Source organism: Vulpes vulpes, chromosome 13, assembly GCF_048418805.1.
Source record: "Vulpes vulpes isolate BD-2025 chromosome 13, VulVul3, whole genome shotgun sequence".
NCBI classification, from domain to species: Eukaryota; Metazoa; Chordata; class Mammalia; order Carnivora; family Canidae; genus Vulpes; species Vulpes vulpes.
The window spans coordinates 51958034-51975734 of record NC_132792.1 but is presented as its reverse complement, the minus strand read 5'-3'; the positions used below and the strand labels follow the sequence as shown (position 1 = coordinate 51975734).

The following is a 17701-nucleotide window of genomic DNA, read 5'->3' as shown; positions in this document are numbered from 1 at the left end:
CAGATCTGATTTATGGTTCTATTCTTTGGACCTGCCCACAAAGTGCAGTCTAATGTTAGCAGGATGGATTATGAGACTGAATACCTGTTCACACACAACTCACAGACAACCTTAGATAAAATGGTCTTAATTAACAGTTGCCTAGATCACTTAGGACGTTTTTAATTGAATACCAAAGATACAGTATCACCTCCTATTAGTGATTTTTTTTTAAAAAAAAAGCACAGGTTTAACTTTAAATAATTCAGCTTTTAGAGTTGACGCATCCCTATGATTTACTCTGACTTCCAGGGCCAAGTGTCAGTAGGGCAGAAAGACCTCAGCTCTAAGTACGTATTCCCTTACTTAAGAAGACAGACTATCGCAAATGACTGCTTGAGAAGACAATCTGCCTTCATAGGAACAGGTGTGGAGACTACCAATGCTGTCTTTCCTGCTTATACTCTAAAGACCTTGCTCCAACTTCATTTTCTCAACTAATTGGGTACAAAGTCTGTATGGGAGACAGAGAAGAGGTTTGTTCAACATCACAAAGATTCCTTCTTCTCTAAGGCATGGTTTGGGCTGACATCTTTTTAATGTGCTTGTTTTTTAGCCTAAGAGATTATTTTTCTTTTGCAACCATGAAATTTCTTTACATGTACACTTAAAGAATATAATGTATGGAGAAATTAAAGGATAGTAAAAACTATACACTAATAAAACAAGTACTGAAAAGTGCAGAGTAATGGTATATTTTACTTTATGAATATTTTACCACAATAAAAAAAAAATATCCAGAGTAACCTGTATAAGATGGGAAACTAACATCACGAGGCGGGACATATGCAGTCTATTACAGATACATAATGAGACTCAGGTGAAGAATTCCAACATCCTGACAAAAGCACCAAAGAAATTAAAGCATCAAAAACAAACAAAGTCAGACATTAAAAGGGAGGAATTCTGTATGCCATGGTTAAGCTGCTTCTTTTTACCAAAAAAAAAGAAAAAAAAAAGTAAGAAACATCAAAATCATTTCCATATCCCTAAACCACAATGTCAAATTATTCTTTTAATTTATCCATTACCCCGGGTATACGAGAAATCCTCCCTTAGAAATAGGTATGCACTAGAGAAAGATATTCCAGATGCAAGAAAAGTATGTAGTGGACAAACACAATCATCCAACGTGGCATAATAATCTAATTAAGCACACTTGTCTTAGACACCGGCTAAGCTGCAGGGATGGTTCAAGCTCTCCTTACCTAAAGGAATGTGAAAAGGCTTGCAATCTGCAAGAAGCCGCAGTAAGCATTAAAAAAGAAAGGAAGTTCTGGTAAATCTAAAACAATGAAATTACCTACTGTTTAAAAGTTGTGTAAGGTTTTAACTGGACTCCAAAGCGCTATACAGTCAAGTTGGCAAAAAAAGAAATGAGAACACCTACAAGATGTCTATAAATTGTCAGAAGAATCCAAGTAAGCTATGTTTATTACACAATGCTTAGAATGATGATAGTCCAAATATAATAAGCAAGTCATTTTTTTTGGTACAATGTATAATACATTTGATTGCCAAATTTATTCAACAAACAAAATTCTGGTTGTAAAAGCTACATTCCCCACAAATGAAAAACACAAAGTCATGCAATCTGAGGGTTTTGTTGGTAAAACAAAATAACTTTCATGCCAACAGAAGCACAGCAAATTTAAACCATGTTTCTCACTTTCAGCGCTATTCTAATCAACATGGGGGAGGGGGGCAGGGGAGACACACAGAAGCACCGTGAAGTGGTTTTATCAAAATTGCCACAAAAACTCTACAGACTAATCTAAAATATAAATGCAAAATAAAAAGCAAAGCTCAATATCAAGATTTGGGCCTAAGCATGAATGTAGAGAGAGCTTACAAATGAGTACAAGTCAGTACACAGATGGGCATGTTGTAATCACACCACAGTTTAACAATGTAACACACAGAGCTGAAGGCAGGTCTTGGCCCCAGCGTGCAGTCAATGCTCCTGGACATGTCCCCAGCAGGATCACAGGCTCAGCCCCCAACCACAAACTTGCAACTGCGAGAGATATACTTACCCTGCATGACCAGGAAGGACTAGAAGGATAGAAGTGCACAACCAGAATTTTCCAGCAACTTTAAATGTATTCATAAGATGATTATTTTGAACGCTATGTCTGAAAGTCAGAAAGCTACCCCTAAAATACTTTAGGCAATATTTCCTCTCCTGTTTTGAAGGAGTGGGCTCCCCTCAGTTGAAAAGAGGAGAATCCGGCATCACCCACAGCCAAAGTCAGGAAACCAATGCAACCACAACATAACTTTAATTTGCCTCAGCTACTTAATGAGCAAGGAGAAATGAGGACATACTTTACGTCTTCCAGCTTTTTGGTGATGACTGATCCAACAGAGGAGAAAGCAGCTGACGCCTTCTGCCCAGCTTGAGATAAGGTTTCGGAAGTCTTTTTGTATCTACATTAAATTATAAAAGAACAGAACAAAGAAAAGTTAGGCTAACCTTTTCTAATAGTTATTTAAAGCATAATCACCACCTCTTGGTAGAGCTCTCGAAAATTAAAATGATTTTGTTTTCAGAACATCCAATCTGCTTCACAACCACCAGGTTGGCATCATCACTTCACCTGATGCTTACCCCCTCATTCAGGCGCGATCTTCGGCAGAGGCCTAGAAAGGCAGGACCAAGGAAATCAGGGTGAGGGGCAAAACAGTCATGGAGAAAAGATGAAAATGAGCCAGAGGCTGAAAGAAATTATACCTCTTCTTCTTCTCCACCGAAGCCAAACAAAACAAAAATGAAATCAAATTCTTCACATGCCTTTTATAACTTAATCTCCTAAAAAGGGACCAGAAGCAAGGTAAGGCCCACATGTACTTTATTATTCAAATAAATTGTACGGGCTATAAAGAATTTTTTTTTAATTTTGCATGTCTGCAGAGCTACCAAATAAGGACTTGTAGACTCTCAGCAGAGTATGTAAAAGGTGTGACACTCAAGATAACTTTAGTGTGGTATTTGCTATAACATAAATCTACCATTTACCACCTCCCTCTTCCCATCTACCCACGGATTAGTGAAGGGAAAATAAAAATAAGCGAATATGATAGCTACCAAGAGGTTAAGATCCCCACATTACAGAAAGGAAGGCTCAGGCATTTTTAGTTATCCCATCAAGATGAAATATTAAAAACAAAAAATGTATGGTGATACACAGTCAAAGGATAGTTTCCTGGACTTATATGGGTAGAAAGTGGGCCAAAGGGGGTGGAAAGACCCTAGTGCTGTCACGTAAGGATGCCAGCAGCCTGACTGCCTCTGGTCACCAGCTCAGTAAGTGGGACTGAACAGAATGATAAAGAACACACTTCAGAATCTTCACAAGCTTGCTCCTCCTTATGCTGGGAAACAAAACTGCATCATGATGATGCCATACCAAAATCTGTGTGATCAAAAAGACAAGACGATTAAGGGGTGGGCCTCGCCACCAGCACCTATCAGAGGCGATGAGTCGAGTCTTATGCTCCCTATAGAGCAGGATGAAGAAAGACTGGCTCAGGTCAAACCTGAGTTCAAATCCTGCCCCCACATTTTTGAGTTTTGTAACCTCAAAACTCACCTGCTCCTGCTTCCTTATCTCGGGCTAGCTCACCTACCACCCTATTTGATCATTCTGAAGACTATGTGACACATGTACATTTCTGGCAAGTCAATATATAACACTGTGGGAACTTAAATGTCATGTCTTCAACTCACAGACGAGGCTGGTTTTCTTTCTATCCCCTAGAACAGTCTGGAAGACCAGAGTTAGAGAAGACTCGGGTACACTGGAGAACTGGGTTGGGAGGGCCCTGTGTCGTACAAAGAAAAGTTGCAGAAGCCTTTCAATTCCCCTCCCCACACAAAAGGAGCAGAAGTGTCCTTCACGTTCTCTGTTCTCTAGAAAAATGTATGATCAAGGGAACGTACGCAGATGTTGCTGTCACATCCTGCCAGCCTTTGGCAATGTTCTGTTTTAGTTCCTGTAGTGAATTGATCCCAAGTTTCCGCTTGATCTCTGCTAGGTGCTTCTCTTTTGCTGCTAACACTTGAGACAGAGTCTGGATTTCTTCTTCTACCTATGAGGAAGGAGGTTGGGGTAAAAATACAGCATGAGTCCTTCAGTAAGTGAGGATTATTAGTGCAAAACTATTCTCAATATTCTTCTATATGAGTCACTTAAAAACATGTTCTGATTCATTTATCCGTCTCTGAAAACAACATACAGCATGTTTAGTAAACTGGTTACATGCTGAACTCTACTATAGAGCTTCTCTTTCCTCTTCTTTTTTTATCTTTTTTTTTTTTTTTTTTTTGAGAGAGAGAGCACGCACATCAGTGGGGTAGGCAGGAGGGGCAGAGGGAGAGGGAGAGAGAGAATCTCAAGCAGGCTCCACACCCAGTGCAGAGCCTAACGTGGGGCTCCATCTCATGACCCTGAAATCATGACCTGAGCAGAAATCGAGAGTCGACACCGACACTTAATCAGCTGAGCCCCCAAGGCACCCCTCTTTTCTCTTCTTTATATTTCTATCTTGAATTGTCCTTAGGCTTCTTTTCTCTCTCTTTCTATACTTCCTTACTCAGTTATCCCATGGAAGCTTAGGGTTCAAACCTCCACACAGATAATATTCAAATTATTCTAACATCCACTCTTCTGACCTCTCGTCCACATTTCCAGCTGGACACGTCCACCTGAGTACCCACAGATCTCATATTTGTGTACCAAATCTCTACTCCCCAGTAAAACATGTGCATCCAAGCCAAATCGAAATCCAACCTTCCTACATATTTCATAAAAGTTTATACTGGAGGGGCAGTCCCGGTGGCGCAGTGGTTTAGCGCTGCCTGCAGCCCACGGCGTGATCCTGGAGACCCTGGATCGAGTCCCACGTCAGGCTCTCTGCATGGAGCCTGTTTCTCACTCTGCCTGTGTCTCTGCTTCTCTCTCTGTGTGTGTCTCTATGAATAAATAAATAAAATCTTTAAAAAAAAAAAAAAGTTTATACTGGAAATGTCTGTCCCAGAGCCTGCCAAAACCACAGCTCTCAATGAATCAAACTGTCTCCCCACAAAGAGCACCACAGAAGTCCCATGTGGACCTCAGCTAAGGCTGGACAGTTAGAGATAGGCCCTTGACCCAAGGACAGCCAACCCATCAAGTGGCCACCACCCAGGAATATGCCTGCTGGAAAAAAGAGATGCTTCACTTATCACAGTCTCTGTCATTCAGGAATCTAGTTTAAGAAACTGAGATAACACTGAGAATAGTAGCTGAAAAGACTTGGATAAAGATGCCCTAAAGTACAGAAGGAGAAGTGAGATTAGAAGATTTGGAAGCTTAAATATATTTGAGGAGGCCAAAACTCTACATGCAGAAACTAAAAAGAACAAAAAAGACTTACAAAGCAGAAGAAGAGCCTGCAACAGAAAAACAGAGGGCAAGAGACAGACCCACAGAGACAGACAGACCTCACACGAAGAGAACTTTTGTCCTGGAAAGTTGAAAAAGTGGGATAGTCATTAATACTCAAGACCCTTAGAAAGATGCTTCTCTTGGCTTGTTGCAAAGCCATATTCTCAACCTTGACCTCTCATTTCTAAGATTTCAAAGACAGCATGGCCTTTAAAAACAACCTATAGTGGGCGCGTGTGGGTGGCTTAGTTGGTTAAGTAAGGTTTAACCAACCTTACTTAACCTTGGTTTCGGCTCAGGTCATGCATGATAGCAGGATCCTGAGATCATGCCCTGTGTTGACAAGAGTTTGCTTGTCCCTCACCCTCTACATTCCCCCTCCCTGGAGTAAATAATTAAATAAAATAACAACATTTGGTGTTGTTAAATAAACTCTTCTCACTGCCAATTAAATCTTTATAGAACACAAAGTGAAGAAAAATAGTACTCAACAAAAGGAGAGAAGAACAAATCACATGTGAAGTGGCTAGCAAAACACACACAGTTCTTAAGATGGCATTAATTAGAATGTAGGTCCAGAACAAAGATAACCCTCTGTGCTTGTCAGGCAGGACCGCTCATTCTGTGCTAGTCTTGGAAGTCATTTAAGTGGAATATGAAAATAAGAAGGCAAGAATGAATGAATGAGGTTCAAAATCAAGTAAATTAAATGATTTGCCCTAAGTCATCAAACTAATAATGTAGGAACCAGAATTTCAACCCAGGTTTTGGGGGCTCCATTTCTCAGTTTCCTGGCTAATTCTCATTGCACACTATTAGCTTTCCAACACCTCCCTCTCTATCCCAACTCCCAATTTTTCAGATGCTCCAAAAAACAGACCTAAAAGATAAAATATTCTACCCCCTGACACTTCTCTCACGATTCCCTTTCCCTAATGACAGTTGGAGAAAAGACCACTAAAAATCTGACCCAATGCATTCCCCACTTTTGTTGGTTAGATTGTGCTGCCAACATACCTAGTTCAGCACATCATAGCTACAATTCCTTAATTCAATATATACATATCACAGACATATATATATATAATACATATTTTTAAATATGGAAAAAATACATATATAAAAGAACGATCTTAAAGCACAAAGAATACATCTGGTAAGATCTAGTATTCATAACATATAAAGAACACATATAACTCAATAATATAAGAAATATAATCCAATTAAAAGTGGACAAAGGATTTAAATAGACATTTCACCAAAGAAGATACATAAATGATCAATCATCATATGAAAAAATGCTCAATACCATTAATTAGTAATTAGAAAAATTGAAAGAGACTCTTACCCACTAGGATGTCTATCATAAAAAAGATAGTAACAAGTGTCGACAAGGACATAAAGAAATTGGGGCCCTTTTACATTACTGATAAGAAGGTAGCATGGTGCAGTTTGGCAGCAAAACAGTCTGGCAGTTTCTCAAGAAGTTAAACATAGAGTTACCATATGATCCAGGAATTCCATTCCCTGGTACATAGCATATAACCACCCAAAAACCTGTACACAAAAATATTCACAGGAGCATCATTCATAACAGCCAAAAAGTGGAAACAACCTAAGTATCCAACAATTGATAGATAATCAAAATGTGGTAGATAGCTATACAATTCAGCCATAAAAAGGAATGAAGTACTAATATGCATTATAACATGGATGAACCTTGAAAAAATACTAAGTGAAAGAAGCCAGTCACAAAAGACCGTACACTATCTGATTCCATTTATACAAAATACCTGTAATGGGCAAATCTATAAAAATAGAAAGTAGACTAGGGGTTGCCAGGGGTTGGAGGGAAAGGGCTGGGAGTGACTGCTAATGGGAACACGGTTTCTTTTTTGGGTGATGAAAATGTTTAGAATTAGATAGCGGTGAGAATTGTTCAATAACATATAATCTACTCAGAGATTTAGAACCTGTTTCCTCCTCAATCAAGTCATGATAACTAATTGTATTAAGTAATGTACAGAATTGTGGAATTACCATATTGTATTCCTAAAACTATGATACAGAATGTTATACTAGAATTTTTTCAATAAATAAAAAATAATAGCATGTGCCTCTTCACACTATTGTGATAATAAATGAGATGATGTATGCACTGAGTTCAGCTTAGCAAGCAATCTGAAGACACTAGACACTATTATGTTAGTATTACTGATAATAAAATAATAATACCAAGAATGGCAAGGATTTGGAAAAATGGCTTTCTCATATACTGTGAGAAATTTTCTGAATAGCATTTTGGTACTACCAGTGTACATGGGAATGACTCTGTGTCCTTAAGAAAAAACTACTAGACCCAGGAACCCTCTTTGTAGGAGTACTAATTAGAGAAGTGTATAAGGGATTATGTGCAAATGTTTCCACCAAAATATTACATAATAGCAAGAAATGGAAACAACCTAAATGTTTATAAATATGTCCATTAGTTAAAAATGAGCTTGCAGCAATGAAAAAATGGGCTATCCAACAATTAAAATTAATTTTTTATTGGCATGAAAAACTGTTATGAAATCCAGTTAAGTGGGGAAAAGTTATAGACCTTTTTTAAAAAAGGCTTTTTTAAAGTACAGAAATAAAAAAAAAAGTACAGAAATATAACAATACATATCTAGAAAAATGTCTGGAAACAGATCATCTAAACTTTCACACTGTGAGTAATTTTCATTTTCTTCAGTTTTCTTTTATGTTTCTACAATAAATATATGTAACTTGTGGAAAATGTACTTTTGTTTTTTTCTTTTTAAAGTAGCATGTACTAAATACACGGTATTTTTAATTCTTACTCCTCCATAAGGCATATCACCACTCTAACCTACCCATCCTATCCCCACTTTGTTAGTAAAATCTTATGTAAACAAGTGGACAGAACATATATACATCAATAAGAAAACAGAAGACTTGAACAACACCATAAACCAACTGGATCTAACAGATATATATAACACTGTGCCCCAAAACAGTATGAATATACATTTTCCCCAAATGTACATTCTCCAGCACAGAGTATATGTTAGGCAAAAAAAACCCAAATCTCAATAAATTTAAAATCATATGAAGGGGATCCCTGGGTGGCACAGCAGTTTGGCGCCTGCCTTTGGCCCAGGGCGCGATCCCGGGAGTCCCATGTCGGGCTCCCAGTGCATGGAGCCTGCTTCTCCCTCTGCCTATGTCTCTGCCTCTCTCTCTCTCTCTCTCTCTGTAACTATTATAAGTAAATTAAAAAAAAAAATCATATGAAGTTTTTTCTCCAACCACAAAGGAATGAAACTTGAAATTTAAAAAAAGGAAAGCTGCAAATATCATAATTTATGAAAATTAAACAACATACTCTTAAACCACCAATGGAGCAAAGAAGAAATCACAATATAAACTGGAAAGTAGGGGCATCTGGGTGGTTCAGTCAGTTGAGCATCTGCCTTTGGCTCAAGATGTGTTCTAGGGTCCTGGAACCTGGCAGTATTGGGCTCCCTGCTTATGTTCTTTCTCAAATAAATATATAAATATATAAATATATAAAATCTTAAAAATAAATATATAAATATATAAAATCTTAAAAAAAAAACCTCAAATCAATTATCTAACTCTACACTTTAACAAACTAGAAGAAAAAAAGGAAATTAGCCCCAAAGCTAACAGAAGGAAGGCAATGATCAAGATTAGAGTGAAGATAAGACAGAAAACACAAATAAGAGAAAAATCAATGAAATCAAAACCTGATTCTTTAAAAAGACCAACAAAATTGGCAAACCTTTATTTAGCTAGACTGACAGAGAAAAAAACAATAGAAGATACAAATAACTATAATAAAAAATGAAAGCAGCAACATTGATACCACCTTTTTTTTTATATATTTTTTTATTGGAGTTCGATTTGCCAACATATAGCATAACATCCAGTGCTCATCCCGCCAAGTGCCCCCCTCAGACTGGGTGACAGGCACTGAGGAGGGCTACCAACTTTAAAGAAATAAAAAGGACAAGGGCACCTCACTGGCCCAGTCAGTAGAGCTTTCAACTCAATCCCAGGGTCATGAATTCAAGCCCCATGTTTGGCATAGAGCCAGGAGAAGAGAAGCCAAGACTAGACATAGGATTATAAGAGAAAACTATGAACAACTGTATGCCAACAAACTTGATGACCTAGATGAAAGGGACAAATTAAAAAAAAAAAAAAAGGGACAAATTCTTAGCAATTTACAAATTATTTAAACTGACCCAAGAAGAAACAGAAAAATCTGAAGAAACCTATCATATGTAAACAGATTGAATTAATTATCAAAAATCTCCCAACAAAGAAAAGTCCAAGACTTAGATGGCTTTATGGTGAATTATACCAAACATTCAAAGAATTAATGCCAGGGATCCCTGGGTGGCTCAGCGGTTTAGCGCCTGCCTTTGGCCCAGGGCGCGATCCTGGAGTCCCGGGATCGAGTCCCACGTCAGGCTCCCGGCATGGAGCCCGCTTCTCCCTCCTCCTGTATCTCTGCCTCTCTCTCTCTCTCTCTCTCTCTCTCTCTCTCTCATAAAATAAATAAATCTTTTAAAAAGATAAAATAAATAAAGAATTAATGCCAATCCTTCTTAAACTCCTCCACAAAACAGAAGACCAAGGAAAACTTCCTAACTCATTCTAAGATGCTAGAATTACCCTAATACAAAAGCCAGACAAAAACATCACAAGAAAAGAAAATCGTAGGCCAATATCTCTCATGAATATAGATGCAAAAATACTCAACAAGGAAAAAATAAATTTAAAAAAATTAAAATAAATAAGTAAATAAAAATTAAAAAAAAAAAAACTCAACAAGGGGTGCCTAGGTCGCTCAGTGGTTAAGCATCTGCCTTTGGCTCAGGTCAGGATCTCAGGGTCCTGGGATTGGAGTTCCACAGCAAGGAGTCTGCTTCTCCCTCTAGCCCTCCCCCTGCTCATGCTTGCTCTCTTGCTCTCCAATAAATAAATAAAATCTTAAAAAACAAAAGACACTATGAAGAAAGTGAAAAGACAACATACAGAATAGGAGAAAATACTTGCAAATCATATATCTGATAAGGGTCCAATATACAGAATACATAAAGAGCTCTTATATCTCAACAATAAAAAAAGCAAACAAAAAACAGTTAAAAGAAAAACTGGGCAAAGAATTTGAATACACATTTCTCCAAAGAAGATAGACAAATGCTAATAGGCACATGAATGCTCCATATCATTGGTCATAAGGGAAATACAAAACTAATGACATACAACTTTACACTCGCTAGGATGGCCATCATCCATAATCTTCCTTCGAAAGATCAAAAATAACAAATGTTGGCAAAGATGTAGACAAATTGCTGACTGGGAGATAAAATGGTGTCCCTGCTCTGGGGAAATAGTTTGGCAGTTCCTCAAAAAAGTTAAACATGGGGAGGGCACTTGATGGGATGAGCACTGGGTGTTATACCATATGTTGACAAATCGAATGCAAATTTTTTTAAAATGTAGGGAAAAAAAGGTTAAACATGGAATTACATTTGATGCAGCAATTCCAGTTCTAGGTATATACCCAAAAGAACTAAACATAGGTATTCAACAAGTACGTTTACACAAATGTTCCTAGCTCAGTATCTACAATGTGGAAACCACGAACAGATAAACAAAATATGGAAGATACATATAATGGGAGTATCATTCAACCATAAAAAATAATAAAGCACCAGGGATGCCTGGGCTGTTCAGTTCAGCCCAATTTCGGTTCAGGTCACCATCTCAGGGTCGTGGGGTCAAGCCCGTGTCAGGCTCCACACTCAGTACAGAGCCTGCTTGTCCCTCTCCCCCCAACACTGCCCCTCCCCCCCACTCATGCTTGTGTGCATACATGCATGTGTCCTCGCTCATAAATAAATAAATAAATAAATAAATAAATAAATAAATAAATAAATAAATAAATTTTTAAAGTCGTTTAGAAAAACAGTAAAGTGCCAATATATGCTGTAAGAATGAACCTCAAAAATACTATGCCAAGTGAAAGAAGCCACAAAGAAAAAGTACCATATTATATGATTCTGCTTAAATAAAATATCCAGAATAAGTAAATCCATAGAGATGAGACATAAAGCAGATTATTGTTGCCAGGGGATGAGGGAGGGGCGACTGATTGAGGATGCCAGTTTAATGAGTACAGGTCTCCCCTGGGTGTGATGGAAATGCTCTGAAACTACAGAGATGACAGCTGCATAAGGCTGTGAATGTGCTAAATGCCATTGCATTGTGCACTTTTAAACAGTGAATTTTAAGACAGAGAGAGAGGGAGGGAGGGAGGGAAAGAAGGTTCAAAGTGCCTATACCCACAACACAGCAAAGGGGAGAACAGAGTCACTGATGCAGCTGAAAAGGCAAGTGTGTTAGACTTGGTGCAGCCCCTCAGGTGATCTCTAGCACTCCTTTCGCCCGGGTCCTCCTACTTCTCGGACCCACATCATCCGTTATATACCTTTTTCCATATAAAAACCAACTGGTATCACGCTCCTCTATTTCTTCTCCCCCGCTCAAGACCTCTTGGACATAAATGCATGCTGCTTTCTCTCCCCTGGAACCGATGAGGAGATGTGACCATGTGCTTTAGAAATCTAAGTGACATTGTAAGGGCAAAGCGTGAAGTTCCAAAAGGAAGGCTTCTTTACCTTTGCAAGTTCTCTTCTTAGCTCTTCTTGCTCCTCCTCTGATAGGGTCTCTGTGGCACCAATTGTGGCAACAACATCTTCTCCTTCCTCGGGTACTGGGTCTGTTCTCAGCAGACCTTGTTGAGGATTAAAAAAAAAAAAAAAAAAAGTCTGAAAATATGAAAACTAAGTAAGATTCTCCCTTAGGCTCCTCTAACTGCCCCAGTGAGAATAAAACCAATTAGACTGGATCCACACATCAACTTTCTGTACCTTCAAATGACCTGGCTCTCCCAGGAAAGAACAAAAGAAAAGTCTGACCTACCGCTAAAAACCACCAAATTATACTCTGCCAAAAATGAATTTAGAATTCATATTTGCTTAGCTTCTGTTCCTTTGCTCAGTCACAATATAGTTACTCCAAAGCAGAAGCGTTAAGAGGCCCAGAATGGGCTCTTGCCAAGGTTTAAGGTTTACTAGCTAAGCTAGTAAATCAGCATGACTAGTAACTCACACTAACAAAGAAAGGGGTTTGTAAATGTCTCTAGCTTCCTCTGCTAATCAAATCCAGCACCTAACCTCAAGTCAAGAACTGAACAAACTCAAAGCCTACAGAAATTTTATTCCTCCCCCCAAAACAAAGAAATTGTATTTCATTTCTTTCCATTGTTAGTGGAGATAGAAAACACCACCTTGTGGCTTTTAAGATAAATATATTAATATATATATTTCATATATATCATCCAGATAATGTTTAAAAAGTCCTAATGTATACAGAAATGACCAACAGCAACATAGAAGTTTTCCATATTATTTAAGAACAATAAGGCCACAGCCCCTCCCCTTGAATGGAGCCAACCACTATGAGTCTTTCAGGAAGAATGTGGTATTTCTCAAGTGGTCAAGGAGGCATCTGACCCTCTGCAATTCTCCCTTCTCTTCTGCCCAACCACCCATGCACAAGGCTAGGGTGAGGCCAGCAAGGCGCCCCTACCCACAAACCTTGGGTGCAAAATTTAAGGTGGTACCAAAAAACTCAATATAAATAATATTTTCATGCAATATTTTTAGAAAAGTTAATTCAAAGAATCTATAACGAACAAAATATCACAATTTTCTTTTTAAAGATTTTATTTATTTATTTATTCATGAGAGAGAGAGAGAGAGAGAGAGGGGCACAGAGACACAGGCAGAGGGAGAAGCAGGCTCCATGCAGGGAGCCTGATGTGGGACTCGATCCCGGTCTCCAGGATCACGCCCTGGGCTGAAGGCGGCGCTAAACCACCAGGCTGCCCCAAAATATCACAATTTTAAATAGACAGGCTCAGTATTGTTGACTTTTTCCTTCCACCTCAGCCTCCAAATTGGCTTTGCACAGTACCGTTCCTGATCTTGTCTTTATTTAAAAGTTCCGTATTTTGTTCATCATGATTTCATCTTATTTTTTTGAATACTATGTTAACATATTATTGGTCTCGACTGCAGAGCATTTTGGTGCCCTATTAAATTTACAGCTAGGGGCACCTCGGTGGCTGAGTGGTTGAGCGTATGCCTTTGGCTCAAGTTGTGATCCCAGGGTCCTGGGATCGAGTTCCACATAGGGCTCCCTGCAGGGAGCCTGCTTCTCCCCCTACCGATGTCTCTGCCTCTCCCTGTGTGTCTCTCATGAATAAATAAATAAAATCTTAAAAAAAAAAATTTTACAGCTAAGGCAGGTGGCTGCTGGCCCCCCTTTGCCTTACCCTAGTCACAGTTCTGCCCATACATTCCTATATCACAGAGGTTTGGGTTTTCACAGTCTCCTCTGGCAACAGATTTTTTTTGCGCAGGGAACCGGGAAAAGTCTCCTCCTTTTCCTGCTCTTCGCCTCTTTCTGCCAGTGGGCATTACAGCAGACGCAGAGCCCCACCACCCCACACCCATTTCTGAGAAGAGCTAGTTCAGCCATAGCAGCAATGTGGCATCACGCCCAAATCAGGATGCCAGGCAGCAGATGACAGACTTCACGGGCAGGCAGAAAGGCAGGAGAGAGAATAAACCACGCTGTTCAACAAGCAGCCAGCGCCATGGCAAGCCTAAAGGAAGTATATGAATCAATGACACAATGAGTATGCACACTGTGGAAAAGGTACAGAGACACCCTTTACGGGGTCTGTTGCATATAAACTGCTAATGGCCCTTAATAATCCTAACAGCAATAATCATGAGCATAACATGCCAAAACAGTGCCCACTCGAGGGGCGTTTACAGAACTGTGAAAGGAATAAAAGCAATACAAAGAAAACAACAACAACAAAAAAAACCACAAACTGGAGCAGCAAACAAAATATGATTGAGTCTTCTAATGCACAGACAATACATGACAGGTACAACCAGTAGATGAAAAAGCCCAATGAGTAATTGCTTCTGTAGGCCCCCTCTAAAATATCTTCAGGCTGCCCAAGTCATATTTCTGTGCTAGAAATCTGATCGTGTCACTCTCTAGCTTGCAATCCTCTAGTGATTGGTTCCCTGTTGTTTTCAAGACAAAATTCAACCCTGTAGCTTAGCACGCAGGACTTACTGGACCCATCCCCTGCTATCTGTCATTGGAACCCTCATACTCCAACTCCAGCCAAATCAAACTACAGATAAGGTACGTACAGTCAGAAATCACTGAGGAGGGTCCACGTACACTTGCAAATTTATCCCCTATACCAGATTATGTGACAAGAGAGTCCAAGATTGAGGGTGGAAGGGGTGTATATAGTAGCAAGCACATAAGACAATATAGTCAGAACTACAACAGAGTTCATTATGAATACTCTTCATTTTTAAGGTTTTGTTCTGACTTTTCAAGTCTCCAACTAGAACAGGACTCAAAAAAATCTAACAAAACTCTGCTTTTTGTTGCTTTTTAGCAAGGGCTCTTTCATGTCTTTTAATAGTTTGCAAAACTGCTTAAGGGGAAAAATGGAATATCTAACTACTAATAATGCTTTATGCACAAATGCCCACTTCCAAAAAGAATCTAGGGGGATTGATACTATTCAAGTATTTAGTTAGGCTAGCAGAGAAAATAAATGTCTCAGAAAAGGGGGTCATATAGTTGTTCACAGTTGACTCGGACCTTGAGATTTTATATTAGGAATCATTAGTAACATAGGAATTACAGGTTCTGCTTTTTCCATATTAGCCTGTAGGTGGCAGCAAATTATCAACATTACAATTTTAAGGTGTGGTTTGTTTTAGGGTAATCAGACTGGGGGGGGATGGAAAATGAAGAATACAAAGGGAGAACAGAAAGGTAGATGTCAAAATCACTGGCAAAACATGACAATCATGACTTAGGATAATTATTAATAACCACAGCCACCCCCTCAAGAGTGCATTCCGTATATATTCAAATCTGAACTAAGTGGTCCAAATATATTACATCATTTGTGTACAACACTGCTATGATGCAGGGATCCCCATCCCCATTTCCAGAGGGGAAGACAAGCTTAGAGGTTAAGCAACTTGCCCGTGGCAGCACTTGAATCCATGGTGGGGTTACAATTCTGAACCTCAACAGCTTGATGTGAAAGTATATGCTTAAAATCACTGATTTCTATTACAAATGAAGAAAAGAGCAGGGAGCTGAAGCTCAAACTTGTAGGATATCTAGAAGCAATAATAAAGACCCTGTACAAAGGAAATGAACCTGACCGACCAGATCAAAAGCAATCTCTTCGTTTCCAAATGTACAATTTCTCCAAACCTGGATGGAGCCTTACAAGTTTTTCTAAGTATTATCCAATTTCCCATATGTTCAGTAAGAGTGCAATATTTATTGTAGAGGCAGAGTCTGGCTTTGGGGAGAAAAATAAATTAACTTCTCATTCACAACACAAGTTGGGAAACGGGAGCATTTTAACATACAATTCCTTAAAACTATAAATACTCCCAAAAACAATTCTTATTCAATCATTAATTTTAATGTTTCTCCTCAGAATCTGATGGGAAACCGTTTTTATTTTTTTTTAAGATTTTATTTATTTATTCATGAGAGGCACAGAGACAGAGAGGGGCAGAGACACAGGCGGAGGGAGAAGCAGGCTCCATGCAGGGAGCCTGACGTGGGACTCAATCCCAGGTCTCCAGGATCACACCCTTGAAGGCGGCACTAAACCACTGAGCCACCGGGGCTGCCCTGAGAAACCATTTTTAAAAGATGACAAAAAAGGACAAAATATGATTAATATTTGTTGAGATCTAATACACCAACCAGGGAGATTCACATTACCTCATTTTTGAAAAAACATCTTACAACCAACACTTGATGAAAGGAGTATTATTTATTTCCACTGGGAAAGTGAGACCCTCTGCGGTTAGTCATTTGCCCAGAATCACAGATGAGATTAAAATGTGGGTTTATCTGACTCCAAACTCTTGCTCTTTCACGTACACTTTTTCTTAGAGAAATTCCAATGAGCAGGGAGGACAAAGGGCAGATGACAGAAGCCATGAAGGGCAAGCAGCAGGCAGAGGGCTGGGGCCTTCTACACAGGGACTTCCAACTTCCCCCAGGGTGGAAGAGCACATGTGGATCCCCAGCTGAAGTCACAGGTACCATTATCCAGGCCAAGTGACTAAAAATTGGGGATAATTTGTTCCTTCTGGTTATTACTATTCTGGCCACCTCCTTCATTCCTGTAGCTGTGCATACAGATAGTCCACCTGCCTCCCCGCCTCCGAGGAGTTATGGAGCAGAGAGAGCTGGGAGCCCACTGGCAGGCCAACGGTCGGGCACCCAGGTGAGAGTCCCACTGTCAAGAGTGGGCAACAGGGAAGAGGAACAGAGACCAGGAGGACCATGCTCCCTCAATCAGAGACCAGAAGACCATGCCCCCTCAATCCGAGGACACAATTAAATTTTGAACTTGAGATGCACTGAACAGCCAAACAGTTAAGCGGTCCTTATGGCATAGCGGTTTATCACTGGTAAACATGCTCCAAAACTTGCAAAATGGGTGTCAGGGGCTTAAAAAATCACACACTTCTCCTTCAGCAAAGTCTGCATCACAGACATTACATGCTGAGAAAAATAAAGCAAGACATGGATTATTGTCAGGCGAAAAGCAATTCTGGTTAAGTTAGATAATGCATGTGAAGATGTTTCAGGAGGTAAACTTGGTTTTAGTCTAAAAAATAAGCACAGGAGTGTTACAGTCAACATGTATGTCTGAGTAAATAAAAAAGGATGTCAATAAGCATTAAATTATTTTTATTTTTTTAAATCTTTTTTTAAAAGATTATTTATTTATTTATTCATGACAGACACAGAGAGAGAAAGAGGGAGAAGCAGGCTCCATGCAGGGAGCCTGACGTGGGACTTGATCCCGGGACCCCAGGATCACACCCCGGGGCTGAAGACGGCGCTAAGCCACTGAGCCACCAGAGCTGCCCTGCATTAAAAAAAAATTTTAAGCAGTGTCTTTAGTCTTTTTAACTTGCAGCAATTTTCCCCCTTCCTCAACAAATCCTATAGTGGTACATCCTAACATCCATGGT

General features: G+C 39.3%; 1 protein-coding gene across 13 annotated transcripts in view; it reads right to left on the bottom strand.

Moving 5' to 3' along the window:
* The window catches only part of TPD52 (tumor protein D52), a 107266-nt gene that overhangs the window by 15842 nt on the left and 73723 nt on the right, over positions 1-17701 (bottom strand). For 8 of the 13 annotated variants that reach the window (XM_072734437.1, XM_072734438.1, XM_072734436.1 and 5 more), the window contains 3 exons: positions 12191-12306; positions 3983-4131; positions 2368-2469 (listed from right to left, as the gene is read on the bottom strand). In XM_072734437.1, the coding sequence (XP_072590538.1) occupies positions 2368-2469; positions 3983-4131; positions 12191-12306 (367 nt within the window). Of the gene's footprint in view, positions 1-1247; positions 1275-2367; positions 2470-3982; positions 4132-12190; positions 12307-17701 lie in introns of all 13 variants that reach the window. The other 5 variants (XM_072734435.1, XM_072734430.1, XM_072734431.1 and 2 more) reach the window with 1 other exon arrangement.